Raw genomic sequence first — 24,815 nt, forward strand, 5'->3', positions numbered from 1 at the left:
ATTTCAATATCTTCACCGCCGTGAGAACCTCAGATCTAACATCAATCCTATGTTCAAACTGTTGGAGGTTTCATTATAGCAACGCACCTGCATATAGAGTTTTAGGAATCAAGAAACTACAGCATTTTTCTGGGCCATTATTATCTAAAGAAACAATCTCCCATTTTCTTCGCCTGTGTTATTTTAACATTAACTTCTTTGTAGGCCTTGAGGTTCTCATGATGCTGAGTACGAAGACCGCTCTCTTCTGGTGTGTAGCGCTTTTTAGTCTGGTAGAATTTTACCTACGTCTCAGTGGTCCTTGCTGCTTCCATGACCAGAGCGATGACTGAAGAATTTCTACCGGACTTCACAGCGCTACCACTTAGATGACAGTCATCTAGTCCTCTTCTTTACCACTTACCAGAATAAACTTCTTTTTGTTTAATTCTGGCTTTTTGACGACACTAGCAGTTAGTCATACCGTCGGACAAAAGGATGATTCCTGGATAATGAATGGTAAAGGAGATAGAAGAAATCGTGTTGAAGTATTGTAGCATTTGCCTGGATAATTGAGGAAAGGCACTAAAAATTGAGTCAGGATTGACGGTCTCCGGACCGAAAATTGAAGCTGGTAAATTCCAAATACGAACTAGGAATGAATGCACCTGCAGTTACCAAATAACTGTACATATATTTCTGTGTTTCTGACTGCATTTTACGAATTTTCATAAGTTTTGGTAGCTTGTGTGATTGTCTGATTTCTTGAAATGTCCTTACCCAGCTAATAAACAGGAGTTGCAGTAAAACCATTACTACATCTATACATACAGTGGTCTGCAGAGAGTGTTTATGTCACATCGATTGTAGTGGCTTCGGTGGTCTACCTCGTAGTCTCTCTCTCGTCCTCTTCTTTACGGGGATTTATAGCAGCAGGATGTGTGCAAGCAGCGACGAGCCAACTTGGCTACTGGTCGCAGGAAGTCATGTATGCGAAGCGGAACGTGGAGAGCTATGATTCCAGAGTCTATTCCCATGTTCAAGACTCAAACGAGCAGCGTTATAAAAAGGGGGAAATCGTGCAGTGAGGTCACTACAGGATTGGAATAGAGGGTTATGGATTATTCTAATTTGCATGCACATTTACGAACATCGATAATACTTGGAAGTTTGCATATGTAGGGAGATTTCTTCGACTAAGAAGGTTAAGATAGAGGTAGGGTGTGTTACTATTAGGGACGCGTTCTGTTCAGATCCAGTAGAGACATCGCTATGATATGATAACAGGTTTTTATTGTGTTCTTTTGGGTTTTGAAGCCTTGCTAACGTCCAGTAATATTTTAACCTAAGATGAATGGTGTGACAGGATGTTGCAACATATTGTATCCTAAGGAGCTTTGAATTTCTTTCCTTCTTCACAAAGTATAAGGATTAGATAGGTGAGTATGCAGCGCGTATTGAGGGAGAGAGAAATACAATTTTTATTGGAAGGCCTGAAGAGAAGATACCACTGGGATGATAAAGACATTATGTGAAGATAATGTCAACATTTATTTTAGGGATATAGGTTGGGACAGTGTGGACTACAGTCATCTGACACGGGATAGCCGGTGGCGGGCTGTTGTGAACCGGTAATGAACATCCGGGCTTACAAAAGGCGGGTATCGTTTCTGGCAGAAGAAAGTAACTGTATAAATTGTGATAATGTAACAAATCTTTCTTACTGACGTTTATACACTACACTGTATTGCACATTAAAAATGCGATTATTTCATGTTATAACTCGAGCCTGAATTGTTATTACTTTAAATAAAATCTGACAGCTCGTTTTATGTCTGAAGCAATCAGAGTAAAATAAGTTCGAAGACAAAATTATAATCGCAGGAACACAACAAATTTTAATTAGGGCAAGTCTTTTATATAATGTTCAATACTTGCTCGGTTTAATGAGAACTATTTCCAAGTTCTGTTTTGTTAAAATATTTGCGCTTGTACGGTTGACCTATTTACAAATTTCCATAACGAACATAACAAAGAAAAACGAGTAACTAGCTGTGGACCAGACTTTCTATTGTTAACAGTTAGTACATGGACTCTCTTTTCGCGTCCAATGCTTGAAGTGAGACGCGGGTTTCGCAAATACCAATAAGCTGTTTAATTTCTGTCTCCCAGACTTTATTTCCTTCACCTCACTGCCTGCTTTATAAAACTAAATTAACAGACTAGCAAATATGTGGATGTTTCTCGACATAAAACTAGATAATATTATAATATCAGTGATATCAGGTCACCGGACTCAAATACCAAAACGAGTTATTCAATACTTGTTTAGAAGTATACAGTTAGCATGTATGCCTAGATGTATTCTTTCCTAACACCTGTAGGTTATTGTTAGTACATAAATCTCACTATAATTTAACTCTTCAAAAGTTGGAGAGTTCGTGTGAAAGTCTGATTCTCGTCACCATCCATTCCACCTTTCTGTCTAAGTTATAGTTTAAACTTCTAGACGCTAGTATCTCACTGTGGAGACCTGTATTATTCCATAGTTTTTCACATAGGTTGTTCTAATACAATTAGCCTTCTGACGCCGAGGTCATCTAAAAAAATATATATAAGCATTTTGTCCGTACCGCAAAGAGAACACGAGGCGTCCCCATTCCAACCAGCTTGTTGTTAGTTTTAGATAAATTATCGCTCTTCACGGAATCTATAAACGGATTCTATAAATTCAAGAAGCAGAGTTACTGACTGTTAAGCAGTTAGTACATATATTTACCGCTGAGCTTTACAGTGTCAATTTTGCAGGTGTATGAACTCATTTTTCTGAACATATAAGACTATCTGCACCGCCTGAGGGAATCTTGTATTTGACAGAAACAATATTTCAGACCTGGTTGTACTCCGTCTTTAGGTGAATGTAATTATGTCTGCTGTTATTATTTTCAACAAACCTCTCCTTATTCTAATATTATTAATGACTATTCCTATATAAAATGATATTTCTTTTAATAAAACGTGAAAGTAATGAAAACCCACTTTTGGTCGAATCTCGTAGTTCGGTAATAAGCGAACACTTGACAGTGAAAATGAATGTGTAAAAAGTGACATAGACATAAATACTGAAGTCAACGAGCGTAGAGAACACATCGGGATGTGTACTACAGAATTCCTACGTGAAAGATGGCTTGCACCGTTCCTCTCTTCGGAGCACTGACCCGCACAAGCGTTCGGCCATCGATGACACCATTATGCCTGGTTGGGCCATCAGTAACACCAAGTACATTTAGCTTACAGACTCCAATCTCGGCTTTTCGTGCATGTTCCTCGCCCCAGTTCACGTTTTAGTGCTGCAGTTAAGTATCGACCACTAAATGAATGTTGACGGGCACCATCATGTCCGCAGACGATGTAACACAGACTCGCCTGTGGAATACCAAAGCAACACGCAGCGCATACAACAAACCACCCAGCAGGGCTGGCTATTACCGTCCGTCCACAAAGGAAACTGGCTCAAATAGAGGGGAAAACAGATGCAGCCATTTGCAACGCAGGCATCTAATTACACAAACCCATGACATTAGCATTGGAAATAGTTCCATCTTCAGGACTTCATGCGCGAGATCTGACGATTGCGTAATCTAACAATTTTTCCACTTGTCGAGTTAGCGTGTGTTGGTGAACGTGATTGTATGATGAGCAAATTTCTTGTTACTTAGCCTCAGTGTTTTGCTTGTAAACAAATTGTAATACAATAAACTTGCTCAGATTTTACGGAGAGATTATTGAAAGAAATGACCACATAAAAAAATACTGATCACAGAGTACGACCCAGAAACGTAACACCAAATACCAGAGATTCCGGTCTGGTGGAAGTGTACCGACGTTTCAGAGATGCTTGCTGCAATGATTAATTTTCCAGATGATGTGGGTAGTAAGCACTTTTGAAACGTCCAGACTACATGTCACAATAACCTAGAAAATAGTCATCGTTGCGGCTGGATATGACTAGCACAAATTCTCCGTCTCTTCATCGCATCTTCTGGGTATACAATAGCCAACTGGGCGTCTGTGGGACAGACTTAATGTACAACACGGCTGACGTGGTATTAAAAAGGCTGTAACGAGAATGATGGTTCTTTTAAACATCACAGGAGACGATAATGAAATTGCGTGTGGGGTAACTAAATATAATGGTACCATTTTCGGCTCACTGCCCTAGAATTTTGGTCGTTGTTTTATAACCGAACAGAATTAAAAGGACACATTTTCAACCGAGGCAAATAAACTTGTTTCAACATATAAAATGGTGGATAAGACAAAAATAATAAGTATCAAGAAAAGAATATTCAGAGCATAACTTTTAAACGATCTGGAACTTAATATGTAGTTTGTTTCTCTCATGAAATAAAAACTCATAATTTCTCTTAAAAGCAGGCGAACAAAAGAGAAACGTAATTCATCACATAGTCAGTCTGCGTCCACGAAGTTGAATTACGACTCCTTGTAGATTTTTTATTACATGGGGGGGGAACCAATATAAGGCAGAGGAATTCAGAAATGAGTTAAATATAAGATAAAGTCTGTTTAAGAAACTTATTTGAGAGCTATTTCATTTTTAAGACTTTCCCTTCCTCGTTTCTCGATCTAGTTTTCATTCCGGTCCTACGGGATAAAGAAAACGCGAAGGAAATTATAATGTATTCCTAAAACAAGAATAAATATGCTAATATAAACCAAACAAGATAAAGAAAAGGAAATTTTTGTGGGTTTGAGTGGGTGGGAATAAAGCAATAGGCTCAAAATGGGCTCGGATACAGGCCTGTGCCTAACTATTCAAAATACGTGAAGAATCCCGGACAAACATCCATCATGTAGCCACAATTCATCTTCCTACTCAGGCCGGTTAATTTGTTGAGGAAAGTAGGAACGGGGTGCATATTTGGTGACACGGGGTAAAAGGAATGAAAGAAGTAGGCAAGAAGATTTAACTGAGAAATGCAGATCCAATGTTGTGGCGGTATAATAATACCAAATTATTCTGTCATCACTACACAGCAGAAATATAATAAGGTACCTGAAATTGTGAGAAATATAACGTAAGGTCAAGGTGACTAGTACACTACGCCATGAAGACGAATGAGGGGAATGGTTAGCTTCACGCCCCCGTCTTCTTTACCAACGGGGACTGAACAGATAGGCTATGACATTCTTTTTTTCTGATTGTTGTACTTCTTCGAGTATACCTGATTTGAGTGTTACAGTCTATATGACTTTATATATCTAGATGGCTTACCGAACCCGAAGGTTCATCACCGAATTAACCAAAGCCCTCCACCGGACCCTGTCCTGGGTCAGCAAAATCCAGTCTCCTTCAACTCCTATCTCCCACAGATCCCGCCTGACATTCTCCTCCCGTCTACGTCTAGGTCTCCCCAGAGGTCTCTTCCCCTCAGGCATGTATATAAATTATCACACCGAACGCTAGACGCTGGATTAAGACTATAATTTGAAATTTTGTAAATGTAGCACTTTAATATTAATAAATCTTTCTGAATGCCAATAAATTTTAAAATATGTCCCTACTGTGATTCAAGGAAACTCTCTTCAGTATTTGAAATGTCTTGGAGTCTTAATACAAGTAAAGAATGAGTGGTATGACAAGAAACTTTGAGAAATTTTTCTCCACTTTCATCATTATTCCCACAATCCCTTTTGTCTTCATTCGCCTAATCTCCCAAACCCCTTTAACCCTCCTTTCGTCTTTCCAATTTTTTCTTCTTTCCGTTTGTGATTTTTCTACTTTGAACCACTCGAGTACTCCAGCCCAACTCCTGACAAACGTCTCAGAAGACTTAAATTGCTGGATTCATATTTCCGGTCCCCATACAGCAAAGAATCTCTCCACTGATTTTGCCTAATGTCACATTTTTATGCAGTCTGTGCTAATATAAATTTGAGGACTGGATCGCTCGTAGTGGAAATCAGAAATAGGCGAAGAAGAACAAATGCGATGAAATTTTCATTCGTAGTGAATGAGATTCATTTCAATAAGGACGATTTCCTTATGCTTTCAATAAAAATGTACATTATTTCATAAATAAAATTGTATATTTCAAATAAATTAATGGGCCACTTTAGTATCGGTCTGTTTCTTCACATTTCTATTTGAGCCCGTGATAAATTTAACATGATTTATATGAACTTTAGATTTTGAATGAGTGTAAATTAAGAAACTGAAAATCTTATTTCAGCATTAGTCTACAAGAACTGGATGCCTTCAGATTAGCGTGTTATCAAATTAAACCTTCTTTTCAGACGGTAAGTGAAATTTTACTTCATATAACAAATTTTATGAAGGTTATATCTCATGGTTAGTAAGGATATTTATTGTAGTTGGTGAGTATTAAATTTGTTATGACTGGGAGTCAGAAAAATTGTAAAGTCCTTGGAATAATTAAAATTACACTTTCGTGTGATTATTATCGAAATGGGATTGCCGTAGGACTTTGGTGTGAAGCATAATATTCTCATGATAAGCATCAAAACATACTTTAATTTACAGACCAGAAATGCTTTATTAAATGAGAGCATAATTGTTTTTTCGCTTCAATTATGCAATTTGGCATCAGACTCCATTCGAAGAAGTTTTGGATGCAGAACGATGATTCCAATAAAATAAATTTAAGCATTCTCGACGATTGAACGCAATGAAATGTTTCCAAGCGATCACCGTGCGTGTATGGAGTTACAATCAAACGTTTGAAGAATGCCTCTGTCGCCATGATCGGTGCAATTGATTACTGTTATTCACCCGAGAATACTTCAGTCTAATCTCAAAAACAGAGTGACAATATGTTTAGTATATTGCTAACTGAACCTCCATTATTTAGCATGGCATGCTAAGATATTTCATTGTTCGTTCTTAACGTTTTGATAGAGTAAGGCAAAATATGCTCTATTGAGACCTAAAGACGAACTCCATTATAAAAGTTGAAAGCTAAACAAATAGAAGGATACAACAAATAGTAAATGTGTCTATATCTGATGAATATAATGGTTGACACTTTGACGTGAAATCGATAGCCTTCTTGCAAATTAATTACTGCTCCCTTCATGAAAATATCTACGTCAGTAATAATAACAATAATGAAGTTTGTATACTTTAAAAATCATCAATCATCAACCACCTGCAGGCACCAGTATTGGCTAAAATTTTCATCCTTTGTGTTCCATGTTTTATTTGTAATTATCGTCCCATGATACCTAATAATACAAACACTTAAATTAATATTATCTAAACTTTCATAATATGTAAACACTACCTCTTCCCTGTAGTGTAACAAGCATTTAGAGTGACGTAATATGGAACGCTGTGTACTAATCAGAACATCTCGTGTTCCATTGCTTCGCGTCGCAAGCAGTTACTGGAACGTTTGTGTTCGCATGAACCTGACTTCCTCTAGTGTAACTCCTAGCAAAATCTAAGCGCCTCAGGTATAAAATATAGAACTTGCTGCATTTTCTACACTAAAAGCACATTTAAATAATATTTAAGAATTTGCCTCTACCTCAAAGAAAACACAAAACTTCTTCATTACAAAGGCCGCTTGGCAAACTTTCTTCAAAGAAATAAATCACACGAGACACAAAACTGCAGTCCGTTATCAAAATGTCTAGTTTCTGTTCATTAAAACGGGCGGAGCACACAGTGTACATTGGGCCATAAAATTTAAAGTGACCACTGCTTCAATAACTGAAATGGTGCAATAACCTAGAATTTGTTTTATCGATAATCCTCGCATTTGTGATTTCGAGTTACGAGGGAGAGAAAGATAAAATTGTAGAGGGGATAAAAGGATGAGGTTAGATTTGTAGTGAAAGCGAAGGACCCTGTTTTCCACGTGCAGAGAAATGTGGGCTCACACAGATCCCTCGAGACGAACCGAACCGCTAATGTTACCTATAGTCACTGGCACAGCATCTGAAGCTTGGGGTAAAATTCAACGTTGCCAGATACGGGACCACAGAATGAGGCCTAGATTCCACACCCTAACAAATGACAACGTTGCCTAGTTGGCTGCATTTTTGGTTGCCTATTAACTATTGCAAATTACAGACTTTGACAAATTTATGTTATTATCGCAACCACACTTTAGTGTAGTGTATTTTAAGTTCTGTCCATTATTTTTTAACTCTCTCTTAGTTTGTAAGATGTAGATCTGGCAAAAATGAGTAATCAGCCCAAACATTTTTGTTGTGGTCGTGGATTTGTAGTAACCGTCACCAAATTGCATTCTTCAAGGCCACGGAAGGAATTTACGCTGCGAGTTCTGAGCTGTCTTTGTCTGCATGGGCTCCCTGTTATTCATGTTATAACGATACACGATTCCTTTGTGACCCTGAAGGCTGGTGAACAAAACTTGAATAAAGGCTTCAGCGCGTGTACTATCTTTCCTTTCAGAATCGAACTATAAACCTACTTGATTCAATGTGAAACTTGTACAATTCAAATTAACGACTTGACAGATACATTTAGTAACGTCAGAAGTGATAAAGTAGTGCCACGTGGAAACGTTTTGCGGTCACAAATACAATGAAGTGATCATTAGAGACGGTATATATTTTTTTAGTCCTAAATTCGAAACAGGAAATTTGTAATGACCTTAAAGGACAGAACAAAACCAATGACATTTTGAAGACAATTTTCCTTAATATCTTAAATTCTCTTTTCATAACGTAGTTTCTCATATCAAGAGAAAATAATTCGGCTTTAATTAACATGGGTAGCCCTTTGATATTTAGTTGCACACCAAGTCAAGTTTCTGTCAGAATACTTTTAAAATGCCATCAGCGTCACTCCCCAGTGCAGGCTCCGACAATGTTAGCAGTCTCTTTTGTTATACAGGTCGTCTTCAGCTGTCATCTGCGTGACGTTGTGGAAGCTTGTCTCTATTTGAGAAACAGAAACTCGTTCTGGAGTGTCATGTGCAAATTACAACTGCAAGGACAGAGAATGTAAAATGTTAGTACGGCCGACAACATCGAAAACTCTTGATCATTTATGGAACACTACCTACTCCTGTATACCACAGAGTTTTGAATCTCAGCAAGGTGACAGGCAGCAGCAGACTATGGTCTCTTAACGCTCTTTGTATGTTTACGTGCCTTGACAAAGTGAAACAGTGGGTTCTTATATAAAGGTTCAATTCTGGTTCGGCTTGGTCACTGCGTTTAAATATGCTACATAACCGTCCATGTGCAAGGCTGAAACATATTGAAATTCAAAAACACAAAATGTCCTTATATAATAATGAATTTTGTTTTCACTTTATAATTCTTTGTTTATGTTGATCCTGCGTTTGGGTGTTTGTACAGTGGGGAAATTAAATGATCTGGGGAGCAGAGTTACACGGAGTTGTGTTGTGTTACTCAACATCCCACACTTTATATCAAATCTAAAACTTCTTGACGATGGTGAAGAGTCAATTGAATAAAACATTTTTTGGATATTATCCATCGTCTAGTAAATATAAAACGTAAAACGACGTTTCGGAGATGGGACTCTATCTCCGTCTTCAGGTTCCTACTCAGTTGGGCCCACTAGATAGAGCTAATCCCTATCTCCGGACGAAGATAATATCAAAAAAAAATTTATTCAATTGATCCCACACTTTAGCCCTGAAGAAGGTGGCAGTATGTTCCTCTGAAACTTTAGTAACACAGACGCTCCCACATGGTGGAACACACGAAAGCATTAAAACACTTAAAGTTGCCTGCATGTTGCAGAGACTTCCTTAAGCAACGTCTTTATTAACTGCATTGTCTGTGAAATCATATAAGAGCTTCCAATCTCGCACGAAAGTAATTAATTTCTTACATGTTAAATTAGGTCTGATGACTTAAACTCTTACGCATGATGACTAACTACATGAAGTAGAATTCTTCTTGAGAATCTGATAGTGGGATTCGAACCCACGGTCCCAGCGACCAAGCGGGACAACGCCCACGCCTCAGACCGCGCGACCACTGCGGACCCCGATATATACAATTTGTAGGACTATGAGAATTTGATTTTAAATGTATTCTTTACTGTTACAAAGTGTAGGTCCATTCCGAATTTGGTCTGAAATGTGTTTTTAGCGATAGAAGTTTCCCGTAGGAGATACAAATCTATTTTCCTCCCTGACGGGAATGTTTATCAGCCATTACTGGACCGGATATCAACAGAATTCGCTAGCGAAGAGCGTACTTTATACCTGAAGAGAATTACTATAATTTTATTTTTTCCTGTGTTGCATTTGAACTTCGAGTTTCCTCCGATGGCATCAAATGATGGGTCAGGGGATATTGGACGACACCTACCGGTAGAGGAAGCTAAACAAATGTCCTCTGTGGTGAAACGGAACCTACATATTTCTCGAGCCAGAAAGGTGATCCACGCTTCGTTTGAGTTGAGGCCTGTGAAACATAGGACAGCGGCAGATGATTCTGTCGTTTGTACGCGATGCCTCCAGACTTAACACGGCGGTATATTGCAACGGAATTTAATCAATTAAGTTGCTGCTACTCGTGCCCGTCTTTCCCCCAGTAATGCAGTTACTCGTTTCCTTACAAATTGCTGTCACGTTTCCTGAAGACCGGGAGGTAGAAAGCAAAAAATAAAAAAGAATACAGCAGAGCACAGTCTTCCTGCTTACGTAAGCTTACAAAAAGGTTTATTTTTCGGCAGAAATACTGCATATACGAGCAAAATCAGAGTAAATATTGTTACCTTCAGGAAAAACTTATAATTGTTTATTTTATTTAATATTTTATATAAATATTAATGTACTTTTATCTCAAGACTTGGTCTTTCACTCTATGGGAAGAACAAAGGCTTTTTGGCTTGTTCCAGTTTAGAGCAGTTTCTGAAACTCTGAATCACTTTAGAATCAGTTTTCGAAATATACACAATGCGAGGTCCTAAATATCCCAGTTTTAATAAATGTTAAATATCAAATAGCTACTTGTGCACAGCGGTTTTTTGTTTCAGTAAAATAATTGTGGAAAATTTGTTGAGATAAAATTCGCATTTGTGTGTTTCCTTTGGTAAAATAGAGAAACGAAAAACAAATCTTAAGGTTAAGCTTGAAATTAGTAAAAGTAGGCGATTTTGAATTTCCCCATCCACGTGCCTGCACGCAAGAAAATTTGCCTCAATTTTAAGCGGACGTTTCCAGACACTGAGTTTCACATTACTGCTTTAAAATATGGGACTACTTGGACGGGTGACGAACCCGTTATAATTCTCTACCTACACTAGACAGCAAAATAAATATCGACGCAGGCAGACATCCATGACTCGAGTAGGATTCGAACCCAGTATTCCGAAGTTCGTCACTGTTATAGGCGTTTATAACTGCAAGTGTCTGAATACCAGAAAATGTTCCTTCTGAATCACGTAGATTTGAATCCTTAAAACTCTCTGCAATTTTCAATTTAAAAATTTCAAATCACGCATTAGCAAACCGAAGGGAAGACCGCGAAATAGACGATTCCCCATTATCCATCTTCAGAATGAAAGCGTTTCTTGCCTGTGTCGTAAAATTACGGAATGAACACTTTTATAAATAAATTTAAGCTTGTGCCAGGTGCTTAGACAAGTACCTCACCAAACAGACGTGTTCTGCTCTATCTCGGCATTATATGAATAAGAGCTTTATGTTTCGCACATCTGACATTTAAAAATTAGGCGACGTGAATGTAAACAAATTATATTAAAATCGTTATTACATTATATTATATGATAATATTATTTAACGTATTATACAACTCATAAGTGTATGTAAGTGTAACCTAAGCGTACCAGTGTATATATATCGTCAGACTGAAACACATTACTGCAGCTAATTACCCTTCCATTCCACCAACATTTCGCTCTAAAAGATATTAAGTCGTGTGATGAGCAAAACTGACATTTAGTTTCATCTACACACTAATTTTAGCTTTTCAATTGGAAAGCCAACGTTGATCCTTTACGAAATGTTTGATGCCCGTTTTCTGTTTCACGTTTAATTTTCAATTCATTTAAGCGTTTATATTAAATTAGCTCTTTGTATTACATAAATGTTACCACATTAAAGTTCACGTCTGGTGAAAGGAATGAGTAGTCTGACAGTCTGTCGCTTTCAAAATGTGATTTCCATTAAGCTTAAAACAGGTTGGCATTAAGAGATGCCTAGGTAATAGAATGCTCCCTCTCGTAGCAAGAAGTAGTGCTCCACGCCCAATGACGAAGGATGGTTTTGGTTCCTACTGAAATCCTATCATCATGGTGCAGTGTCTGCCAAGCCGGGTAAATGTGTGGCCCTACTAAGCAACGTCTGCCGTAAACACGATCATTGGAGAGTTGCCCAGTCAATTCTCATTGTCTGTGGTCTTCTATTCACTTAAGCACACAGATTAATGTAGCATTATCCGCTCAGGTTAGTGATATAAGCGGTAGGCATCCTCTTAGCATTAGGGAGGTCTTAGTTTCATTGTAGGACGTGTGTTAAGATCGCTTTGTCTGGGTGGACGCGCCACGTTCATCTTCCTCGACGTAGTTAATTTTCCTGATTAAAGAACTGCATCGCCAGTCTGACTTCTATGCTGCTTTGACGTAAAAATTAAAAGCTAAACGGATTTACGCGAAACTCACGTACGGTGTGCAGAACAAGTGGTGGCAAGTCTTCTGTACACATCACCACACCTAAATTAATTCAGATACTTTGTAAATAATACCCTCATATTTGCACATGGGTTTATCAAGTCATTAATCGCTTTCCTTCAAGTTATCCTACTAAAATTTTGTATGCATTTAAGGTTCCGTCTAGCTGTAAATTCATAGGTTATAGTTTATTGGCGAAGAAGATAATTTTAATAAATAAGTTCTAATTATTGTCGTGTTGGACCTATGAGTTTAAAGGGGTCTTTAAAGGGGTTTTATTTCCATAAGATTTCCGATTCACTTTCTGACTGAAGATGACTGTCTCGAGGGTTCTTGGGAAATGTAGTCTTGATCATCATATACATTGTAAAACTTCTTGGTCTTATCCTGAAACAAATTTGTACCACACGGTGATCGGTAAAACATACGTTTTCTTAGGAGCACTAGGAAAATATGTTCTGTACATTCTGAGAACCAGATTAAGGCTATAAACTCTATACTGGGTTAAGAGATAATTCTTTTCAGTACAGATCTCGAAAGTAGAGTACGGATTGAATTTATGTGATGTGTGCTTAAGAACACGTCCAGAATTAATCTACAGGTATACAGGCATGGCTTTCTCATTCTCTTGTTGTCACAGCCTAATCAAATCTACATGGATTCGGCGTGTTTGTGCCACCGTGCTAACCAGTTAATCTAGGATTAGTTCCTCCGACACCCCTCCTCTTCGAAACGAGGTTCTGTCTGTAGTGATGTCATAATTCCACAACACTGTTCATAAACAAATTCCGAAATACATTCACTCACAATGGTTTGTCCGTTAATAGTAAAAAAAGCATTCGTGAAGTTATTAATCCAGTCCCCAAAACTTAAGTTTGTGCCCGCAACGTTCAATATCGTTGTTGAGTTGTTATCACTCACACACACATTAATTCCGTTGGTTACAATTCTGGTGCAACAACAAACTAAATACCAAAGGAAACCATTTGAAATACACGTAAATTAATTTATTACAGAATTATTAGTCTTATTTTGTTTCAAGAAACAAATTCTGTCTGATAAAGTGAAACCTACTTCTGCCTGAAGGTACAATATATAGGAACGCTAAAGGTGATGGTCTTCTGGAATGTTGAGTCGTGTAGTTCGGTAGACGTTGACTCATCAGTTTGGTGATGTAGGCAGTAGGCGCCTCTGGAACATCGGGAAACTTCTACCAGTTTATTCGGCGCAACCTCGTACAACACAATCACCTGGACCAGAACCTGAAATATCGGCTACATTAATGCTGTATTGGCTATTCGGAAGTCCTTAGAGTTTCAATATTATCATCCCATCTACACCTATATATATATATATAAGCATCATAATATAAGACCTTCAGAATTTTAAAGACCCGTATCAGGGAAGCTAGAGGATCGATTATGTGGTGACTTCCATATGATCTTGATCTTTACATGACCTCATTTTGACATGATTATGGTCATCCAGATATTGAAGGTTTAGCAGAAATAAGAGTTAAAATATATGACCATGAGAATTTTAAAGATCTCTCTCTGGTACATAACCTAATCTAATTCTACACTGATATGAACTGACCTAAACTAAACTAAACTAATCTAAACTAATCCAACTTAACCCAAAGCACCCTAACATAAAGTAACATAACCCTACCCAACCTAACGTAATCTATCCCAACACAATGTAGGCACTGAGTATATATTGCGACCTATATATGACCTTGACTTATCCATGATATCTAAATGTTGTCTGCAATGTCACCCAGATTCGTACTGTACTCTATGTACACATAGAACGAGACTGCTTCACTTACGAAATATTCTAATCTTGTATTTCTCACGGGCTTATTAAAGTTTCCTAAGAAATTAATTAAATACGTCAGATGCAATGCTTGCATAAAGTAAGTATTTGAGAACAACACACATTAATACCACTAGGTTTAGTGATCTGTGTTATTTCCTTAAGATCTACACCTGTGATAATTGCCTGTACTTACTTTAATTCAACTCCATTTGTCATAAAGCAGTGACACTCGGCTTACTGAAACCAACCGTGTGGAACGATAACAAATAAACATAGATTCTACAAATCAACAAACCATAAATGTCAGAGTTCTTTTTGAATAAAATACTCAATATTTTGTTTCTGTTATAGAGTTATTTGAATACGAATAAATGTACTGTGTATTGAAGGGCGCACACAAATCACTGATTCGCATGAATAATATTTGCATGGCAATTTACATATGATACTCTATAAACTCCTACCATCAGCAGAGATGCACGTTCCTTAAAAAACCCATTAATAAATAAAAAAATTACAACTTAATAAATAAACTAAACATCAATGACACATATTTTAACTGGATTCTACTATAGTCATTTTGAAGATGGCTGTATTTTGAAATTTTGCACCGTATGGTCTGGAAGAAGTTCAGGGACGTTTCAGAGATGCCTCCATCATTTTTAGAAGTTTACCTATGAAACATCAGTAAACTTCTACCAGACTAAATGCCACAACATCCAACAAATAATCATCTCCACACTGGCCACCATGAAAATCAGAAGACTGGTCTATTGTCTATGTGTAAATGTAGATCAAAATGAGCTCGGCATGCATTCTTTGCTTACTGATAACTAAAATCAAGGACTAAATATCACTTGAGAGCAAACTGTTTGCTACTATCGATTGATTAAAACATACGAATGTGTTGTTTCTTTTTTACTGAAACTGCCTCAACTGTACCCATTACGTAGCGTGGAAAGAAAGCGAGGTTATAATGTACAGTGAATGAAAGAGTCATGGCTTACTTCTTACAAGCTTTCCCAGGACTTGTCTTTATAAACTGAAGATAACAGCATTTACCTTTACGCAGCACTCACTCGGCACAAATTGACTAAAATTGAACCACAGTCACAGCACGTCAATATCTGACATTTAGCTACAGCACGACCAGGTATCAGCAGATTGGCCAATCATACAACAATATACTCAAATATTAAATTTACCTTTCGAATCTTTGTATAATTTATATAGACAGATGGCGACAGTAGTAATTTCATTTTAGTTTTACAGACAACGTCGATCAATAATATTGCATTGGTTTAAACATGTTTTTTTATTCCGCAAATTATTTTTTTATTTACAAGACTGTAGCGTAATAATAATTTTTTCTCAAACCGTGCAGATTAAAATAATAACGGTCTGCAAGGCTTTCTCTTTGTAAAAATGCAGACAGTGGGACAACAAACAGTTCTGCTCTTATTAAAAGCAAACCTCTGACAACACAGTTTTTTGCAGATTTTTACTAATGAATGATATGAAAATTTTCCATAGACAGTTGCTGATATGTCAGTATTTACTGTCTACTCTCCGTATTTCCTTCCGGGTTTCCCATATGAAATGTGATAAAATAATTCTAAAATTATGGTTTTCATGGTGAAATGAGCACAAAGACAAATTTCATACACCACGAGGAAATATAAGGTATATATTCGTAGTGTAGTAGATGGGGTATTTTTATTACAGGCAATTTTTTCGTTTTATGTTCATTAGTCATTGGTCTCCTTGCATTTGATGTGCATAGACTTTTGGTAACGTTAAATAAACCCTTCGCATTCCGATTTTTCAGCTACACCACGACATCCCAGCACTTTTCTGAAACAGAGTTTCAGCCTTCATAAAATTGAGTTATGTGTGTTTTGTGCTTCAAGAGCCACGAAGAGAAGCAAGGTAACTCGATTATATTGCATTTTACCGCTATTATAAAAGTTCATAATGTTTCCTTGCTAATGAATATAAATGTAATTACAATTAGTCTAAAGATAAAGCCATATATCAAACCATGTAATGTATCGTGAAGAATAAGATTAGGATGACAATGTACACCAAAAAGCATACTACATTTTTATATCTTTTTTGAGGTAGTACTCCGATAATTGCCTTGAGGGACTGATAAAGACCACGAAAATGCCTCACAAGTATCGCCAGTCTCCGGATCGAGATTTGAACACGATGAATATCATTTTATTCACCACTAATAGAAATCTTTACAACTTTGACCTATACATTTGTGGTCAGTCACTATACTGACTGAGCTACTTAAACGTAATATCTCAGTAATAAATCCCCCTTTTATTCCTTTGAGTTTTACAATAAGTGTTTTACACATAACAGAGCATTGAATGAACACCTATTCTCAATTATTTTGTTTAAACCAAACTTCCAATTTATCGTCCATTAGCTTCCTAAAATTAATATTTTATTCTATGCAGCACCATTAAATATCTAGAGATGTGTACTGAATTATCTGAGGTATAAGTTAAATTATTTCTCCATAAAACTGTACATAAAAGAAATAGCAGTGAATTACGCTTTGTAACAACTATGCCTTCCGACTGAAATTAGGACATGTTGAAAAACTGACTACTTACTACGCTCTTTATCAACAAGCAGAATTTAAATACTTTTATTTGTCAAATTCATGTTTGAAGAGAAGAATTTACCATAGTATCTGCTCTTTTATTACGAAGAAAACGTAGTCTCTCACAGTAAAAGAAGAAAACATTTTGTCGATATTTGAAAACCAAGTGCTGAGGAAGTTGTCTGAAACTAAGAGAGAAGAAATTTCAAGACAATAGAAAGACTCACACGATTAGAAGCTCCATAATGTGTAGGAATGCTCTTCACTATGTATCGACAGGGTAATAAAATCTAGTCAGATTAAGAGGCGATATATGCAGGAGGTATGGAGGAGAAAAATATTTAAAAAGGGGCCACATGGAAAATCTAAGAGCAGGTGGCAGGATAATATTAAAATTAATCTTAAATAAATAGGGTATGAAGTTCTAGATTTGGTTCAAATGGCTCAGGAAAGTTTAATGGTATGTAAAATTTTGTGAACACTGTAATGGACATTCAGGTCTGGTAAAAATCGTTACCTTTCCCAACTGAATCACTACCATATTCTGTAGATGGAATCTGCAATTTGTGAGCGTTGTTCCTTCCGACAACATTTGATTTTATCCAGTAGCCACAGAATAAGTTTTTAATCTTGTACATAAATTCTACCTCGTAGAGCATTTCTTCAATAACTTCATTTTCTAGCAGACAAAGAACTGTGATGCGTAATGGTGTAGTTATCTCTCGCAAGTCCATTCTTACCTCCCTGACACACCACGCCTCTGCCATGTCTCCTGGAAACCAGCGACCATCATTCTCCATCTCACTCTGTGATGGCGGCTTGCTCGGTGATTGATCACCAGTCCATTGAGTGACAGCTAGCCATCCCATGCGACCTCATCGCTCGACCTCCCATTATAAGCTCAATAATAACCCCCTGTGTCGGCGATCATGTTCGTAAGTCCATCTAAACCTTATCAGTGTTGGCATGCTTCCTTCTTCGCTCAGCCTGTTTTCGCCCACCCACTTCCAGGATGACTGATGTCTCGGCAGACATGTCCGTCCGTCCGTTCGTATTACAACACGACCATAAGGTTCGCTCCAATAAGATCGTTACAGCTCACAAACTCGTCCAATATGAAATAGATACAACGTCAGATAAAAGTAGAAGGAAGTAATCAAGGCATCAGATATCGATTAAAGTTGGTGAGTGTTGCGAGGGATCGTATACAGAAATGAAGTTTAATTTATTTCCAATTATAATATTAAACCACTCACTGTTGTTCCTTGATTGAAGTTCGCGGCTCCTGTAACTTCTGATAATTTTGAAACACTACGAGTTTTCACGCAAGGGATCTTGACAGTGCCCCTCGTTACCACTATTTTCGAATATTAACTCTTGAAGTGCGGACTTCTGGAAAGAATTGTAACGAGATTCTAGGCCTGGAGTCGTATTTACTTCGCGAAAGCTGGTTATTTGTCCTGCATAAAGCAGAAACCTTATTTTAGACTGAATATCGCGTGACTTCCAAACACAAATCTATCAGCAAATAAAAATATTCAAATGAATTACGCTAAAATACTCCAAATTTGCTGTCCTGTACATTAATTATACCAACTTCAACTCACACAAATATCTCAACAACACGTGAATTATGCTACACTTTAAAATCTGTGTACGATTTAGAAAAAATTATATCCCTAAAGCAGAGTGCACGTATTCTGAAGGAACGTAGTTGCATAATGTGACAGAGAACATGAAATTATGCACTTTGTTTCTGTATCAGTAACAACTTACACATTCGTTGTTTACATTAGAGTTTTTATTTACAGCAGAATGCTCATGCGCAACGCCACATAAGGCACCCAAGTTATAAGTTTGAAAGCCCTGTGCACACTGAAGCGTTTATAATAGACTTAGTTATCTTATAATCGTTATTTGAGCTTTAATAGCTTTGGAGAAATCCCATCACAACAACGGAGCTCGGAACTTTCGAAGTGTCAGTTATTTTAAAGAACCTCTGTCATTTCTCGCTAAGTGGGCGTTTAATTAAAATAACATTTTGTTGACACGCTATGCAACTAGAGGTGTTGATTCTTAATGCCTCTTTTATTCAGCTGTTCATTAATGTAGCTATTAATTCTATTTTACAAGTTCTTTTAGTAAAACAAAGATGATAAGCTACATGATACTTTTATTGTCCGCTGGGAAAATACGTGGAATGTAGAAACCTTTAAAGAACTCTGAAATATCTGTGTTTAAACAAACTTTCCTTGAACTGCAAGAAATTCCTTTTCTTCTCTTCAGTAACAAACGAAGGCAGGCCTACATTCAGTCTAGGATATACAGAATACTCCGCGAGCAGTAGTTGTCAGTAGCCTCGGGTTACAAACCATAATATGCAAACTTCTCTTGTCTTAATATTAATTTCGCCGTATTTACATAAACAAATTAAGTAAATTTAAATTTCAGAAGGTGTTTAATTAAACACACCAGTGCTTTCGCCATGTTTAGATCCAACTGTTTAAAATAAGGCTCTCCATACTTCTAATTAATAACGATAAACATTAACTCAGCTCAATTTGTCTGAATCGCTTACGGAAGTACCATGGATCTAACTCCGGTATCAAATAAAATGCCATTCCTTCTACCAATTCCTCCTAAAAATACAACGCTTTCATTTTAAATTAAAAAAGATCATTACTTCAGCATTCTTTTAAATCTACACTAAAGCATCTCCATAAACCCCGCAACAAGTGTGTAGAAATTGAAGTCTATGCGTAAGAGCGTTACTATGTATTATACAAAGTTTTTCAACAGGACTTGAAACGTCTCTATTGTAAAAATATGCAGTTACTAAGTCAGTAAGTTTTTTTAAAACTCGTTTATTAGAGAAAGAACCAAAGTTATTAAGTGTCCAGCGTTATAATTTAAAAGAATTGAAAACGGGATATAACTACAAGGCAGAGAACTTTAATTACAGAGCGTAAGAACAAGCAAGAACGTTGGTACTTCAAACATCAAGATAACCTGCTGAGTAAATTAATTGGGATTAGGTCTCGCCACGTTACGTCGCGTGCGACCGACCATCCACCGCCCACGCAGCGGACTGTCGGGACAGAACTCACTACCTCGCTGTGCGTACCTCCTATCTTGGAATGACGAGATGGGTTCTCTTTGATGTCTCTTATAGAAAGCAGCTTTGTTTGTTTCAAAATTTTAAGTCATGAAGGGGCCTTGGAAATTAATGCTTTCAGCAGGAGGGTGATTCACCATTGAAGTGTGGAGTTCTACGCATCAGTCAAAATTATTTCCGGAAACAACATGACTAAGATATGAGTGGCCATTACTTGTATCTCAGTACACATCTGCCTAACTTCACACGCATTAAAATGGGTTTCAAATGTCACTGTCCTTCAGTGTGTTATGTGGCTGAAATTAAATGTATAATCACACTCTTTCACAAAATTGCAGAGCCTAATGGGACAATCCACAGTATCTACTAGCTACTGTCAGTTTACAGTAAGGAGACTTCCTGAATACAATATTTACGTAACTAATAAAAATAAAAGAAGCCTACATAATATTCAGACTTTTAATACCGGCTCCATTTAATATAATTAAATGTTGAAATTTGACGTCCTCACGGCGAATGTGAAGATAGTGGATGCCTTTTAGAATTTAGCGTTCTGTAGTCTGGTAGATACTAACAGACGTTTCGGAGGAACTTACAACATCCATAATCATCTTGATAATGGAGGAAGAATATAACCATCTTCATAGCTAAATGTCTATCAAGTGTTTGTATCCGTGTTTTAGTTATTCGTCTGTTGTTTATTTAGCGACACTCATCACTTCTAACTACATATCATCAAATAACAGGATGAACTATTCGAAAACGATATGAAAGGAAATTCTCGAGGCTTAATTTAAAGAAATATTCCAGGTTCTTAAGTCGGCGAGTATGAAGATGACGTTTCTGGTATGTAGCATCGTGTAGTCTGTAGACGCTTGCCGACGTTTCACAGGTGTTTGATGCTGCCACCGAATATATTAGTCCCTTTTTGTATCTGATTCATTAGTGTGTTTCCTGTTCTTTCCTTCCTTTCCTCTTTTATCTTTCTTTCAACCTCTTTCCACCTGATTCTCTACACTACTCACATCTCTAAACTTTACTTCAGTTTTGGTGACAGAATAATTTAGTGAGTATTATGGTTCCCCCTTTATCTTGATACTTCATCTCCGGTTTAATTCCACTGAGGAACTCTAAAACGGTCTCGTCATTCTTATCTCAGCCTGTCGGAGGCAAGAAATATCAACAGAGAATTCTCTGGCTTCGCACAAGTTTCATAGCTCGGGACCACAGTCAAGGTATCAATGAGGAACCTGACTGTGCGCGAATTTCTTCATTTAGGTTCGAACATGTTTTACGTGATTCGATTCACTGGCGACTAAATCCAAAAAAAATGATAAGGCCAGACGAAAGACTGCCTTTGAAAGCGATGTGTTCATGTCTCTGTTTACAAGACAACAGCAAACTAGCGTTCGATTTCAATTAAATTTGCTATACATCGAATCTTCATTCACGATAACTGGATCTCACAAGGAAAAACCAGAAAGAAACTTACAGATAATTCCAGAATACAGGATAAGTCGAAAGTAGTTTCATATTTTCGAAGGTTTGTAAATGTTGATTGTTTATGACATAGAACAAACAGTAACATTTTCAGATAGGTACGAACCTAGATTAGAGTTTATATCATTTAGATACGGCTACTGCGTTAAACGGTGTTATCGCTTACATATCTTCTGCACCCAGTTTCAACAAAGTTTCGTGGCATTCCTAACAAAATTCCTTCTAGTAGATTTTCTACCGAATCTTGTACGAAAATTTTGTTAAATGGAGTACCAGAAGTGGCATAGTTTGGCATTAACAATATATGAAAAGGAAATTTGATGTTTATACATGTTTTTCCTCTTTCCCGCCCTATTTCTTCTACGGATGATACAGTTAGAGTTTTCCAAATGTGTGGAGCTATTTCTGACCTATCCCTAAAAAAAATTACTATCATTTTTAAAAGTATAGTTGAGTAATATCAAAATGCCAAGCACTAAAAGCGTGTATATTGCTTCTGTAAATTCTGAGGAACGATACAAGATAAGAACACAGCAACTTAAAATACTAAAACGTGTTCAGTAAGGTTCCAGATTTTTAATCTCATCTCCGCTGTACTTTGCGCGTTGTTAAATACACACACATCTCTTTACGTGCTATACTGGTCCTTGATTCTGGGAGCTGATCTGCAGAACGCTTGCGAGAACTGTGTAAAAGATATATGATAAATGAATCCCTCAGGTCCAACTCATAACGGAAGCCATAAAATGTAACCAGTAATAGCAACGCTGGCACACGTGAGCAAATTAACGAGGACCGCTATCACAATTCTACGGTTAATACTAATTACGTTGTTCGCTTGTGGCTTGTCCTCAAGCAGCGATGTTATAGATGAATGAGCCTTGCTTCATCTGTGGAACACCCACAAAATGATTCATTCCTGTTCTTATAAAATTGTACGATAACCAACCGATCTATTTATCTGTAAAAACGAAAGTATATAACCATTCTTTTACTTTTCCTCCATCGGTGTTTTTTATATATACTTATATTTTAAAATCAACGTTTCGGAAGCTGCTTCTACTTTCGCCATCAGGTGACCGATGACAGATTGTAGGGCACCCCTGGTTGAGCTAGTCACATCCTCGGCCTTGGTACGTCCAATATTAGACAATAGGAAACATTTTCCCAGCCTACATGTAGCCCAAGCAACGAAGTAAATTATGTACAACATGCAGAAAACTTCTCTGTAGCTTTGTGGCTTTCTTCAATACTTCCTAGTCTGCTGGGATAGTTCCTCCAAATAGATCACTAATCTTCCTTTCAATGCCTTCCCTGATTCACGGTTAATAATGACATCCCATTCGAGGTCACAAAAATTCTACAGCTGGCACCAAATTGTGGAATACTTGACTAATCAACAAAATAAATTACAGATTCTCCCAGAATGTTCTGTTTGTCCGGTATTCAAAACCACATCCCGTTCAAAATCACAGATTCTACAGATGGTATTGCCTCATTAAATATTACTTTATTAACAAGTCAGCCAATTCTGCACCTGGGGAAAACAGTGGGAGGAATTTACTTCCCATCCTCTTAAAGCCAGGTTCATAAACCACGTGTATGAGTTATTTTCTGTGAATCAGTTTCAATGCGTAATCCTGCATAAGACCTAATTAATTTCAGTTGTGCCTGAACGAGTAATGAACACTTTATGTGCTTGTAATTTTAGTAATGTACAATGTGAAATAACAGTGTGATATAGTAAAATACATTTACCTTATACAGTTTTCGTGACAACCTAGAAAAATACGCTCATTCAGCAAGTTAGTGGTACAGGTTACCTTTTTTATCACAGGAAAATTCACACCAACACAAGCTTGCAAATTGTTAAGAAAAAAATTTCCATGGATACGTCCTCGCAAAAAGAGACAAATAATTTGAAAACACCCATCAGTTTTAGCTCTAGGCAATTAACAAGTCTTTGTGTATGATAACGCACGCTCTCTTCAGAAACGGATGGTTCAGCAAACATTTCCATGACAGTGGCGGGTGCGTCATACTCCTTCTACGGCAAAATTCTTATGCCCATGATTCAGAGAATGAATGTTTCTTTTTATTATTCTTACATTTCAACTTATTAATTGTTAGCAAATAATACAAATACAATTTATACATACAATTCGCCTCCAAGCTCAAAGTCTATCCTCACGTTTGCATTTCACAAAACAACCACGCAGTCTGTTCGCTGTATTCCTTACCTTTACAATGAACTCTATTCAAGATTGTTGAAGTTAATTAAATGTTACTGTAGAGAATAAATACAAACATACGACCATAAAACACTTACTTCCGTCTCTAACACAAAATATTAGTAATAATGTGTGTGAAACGCTCACAAGAACATCTTTTGCACGCCTCTGTGTCAGGAACACACTTCAATACTCGGCCAACGACTGTAATATAGGCAAAGCAGTACTCAGAGGATGCCGATATTATGCTAATGTGTTTGCCAAGTTTTCCCACGCATTTCCCTCCAGTCGGGAGAGTTGCTGCTGAGTAATGATGCTCTGTTGTTATCTGTTGGTGCGCGGTTCACGTCAGCTGTGACAAGGCGGCCATGTTTATGAGGTCGACCTCACCCTCCAGAGGTCATCAGTGTTGTTAGTAACAAACTGCTCCAATTTCTGCTATACAAAATCCAGACCTCTCAACAGGCAAAAAATATTTGCTCTGGTTCTCATAGGCAAAACACTGAAGTAAATGGGCCCTCTGAAGTTCCATTTCCACTTTGAAATAAGCCAGTGAGCAAACGCCTCTTCAAACCTTTTAAGTCCAATAGTAAGTAGATGTAGGCTGCTTTAATAATCGAGAACTCCCCGTTGCGTCTACAGAGTATATTTAAAGTGTTAATTGAATGCAACAAAAAGTGTTATTTCAACGTAAACTTCCTTTCTGGGCCTTACTCATATGAGCCGAAATAAGATGGCTTCGCTTTGTTTCGATGACTTAACTTGGTTTTGTCTTGATTTTACTCTGCCTTTTAAGACGAAGGCCGATGAAACTGCTTGAAACAGACCCTGGCAATTTCCAGTTTAACATGCCCAACC

At 37.3% G+C, this 24,815-nt stretch overlaps 1 protein-coding gene across 6 annotated transcripts; it reads right to left on the reverse strand.

The window, feature by feature from the left end:
* Positions 1-8,584: 8,584 nt before the first annotated feature.
* LOC110840966 (uncharacterized) lies at positions 8,585-24,179 on the reverse strand. 6 transcript variants are annotated; one of them, XR_015534096.1, is made up of 4 exons: positions 15,499-17,834; positions 14,685-14,728; positions 13,745-13,932; positions 8,585-8,980 (listed from the first exon to the last, which is right to left on the reverse strand). XR_015534096.1 is itself a non-coding variant. In XM_087344891.1 (3 exons), exons 1-3 carry the CDS (start codon positions 17,978-17,980, stop codon positions 8,932-8,934), a joined length of 366 nt encoding a protein of 121 aa, XP_087201017.1. In that variant the 5' UTR covers positions 17,981-19,049; the 3' UTR covers positions 8,585-8,931. The 6 variants fall into 6 exon arrangements, 2 of the variants coding, with proteins under 2 accessions (XP_087201017.1, XP_087201016.1); XR_015534095.1 differs by lacking the exons at positions 14,685-14,728; positions 15,499-17,834 and adding an exon at positions 24,056-24,179; XR_015534097.1 differs by lacking the exon at positions 14,685-14,728 and having other exon boundaries at positions 15,554-17,830.
* Between the last annotated feature and the right edge of the window lie 636 nt (positions 24,180-24,815).

The sequence above is a fragment of the Zootermopsis nevadensis genome, unplaced genomic scaffold (assembly GCF_977971745.1).
Source record: "Zootermopsis nevadensis isolate Lab colony 2312 unplaced genomic scaffold, Znev_1.0 Znev_ptg000008l, whole genome shotgun sequence".
Lineage (NCBI taxonomy): Eukaryota > Metazoa > Arthropoda > Insecta > Blattodea > Termopsidae > Zootermopsis > Zootermopsis nevadensis.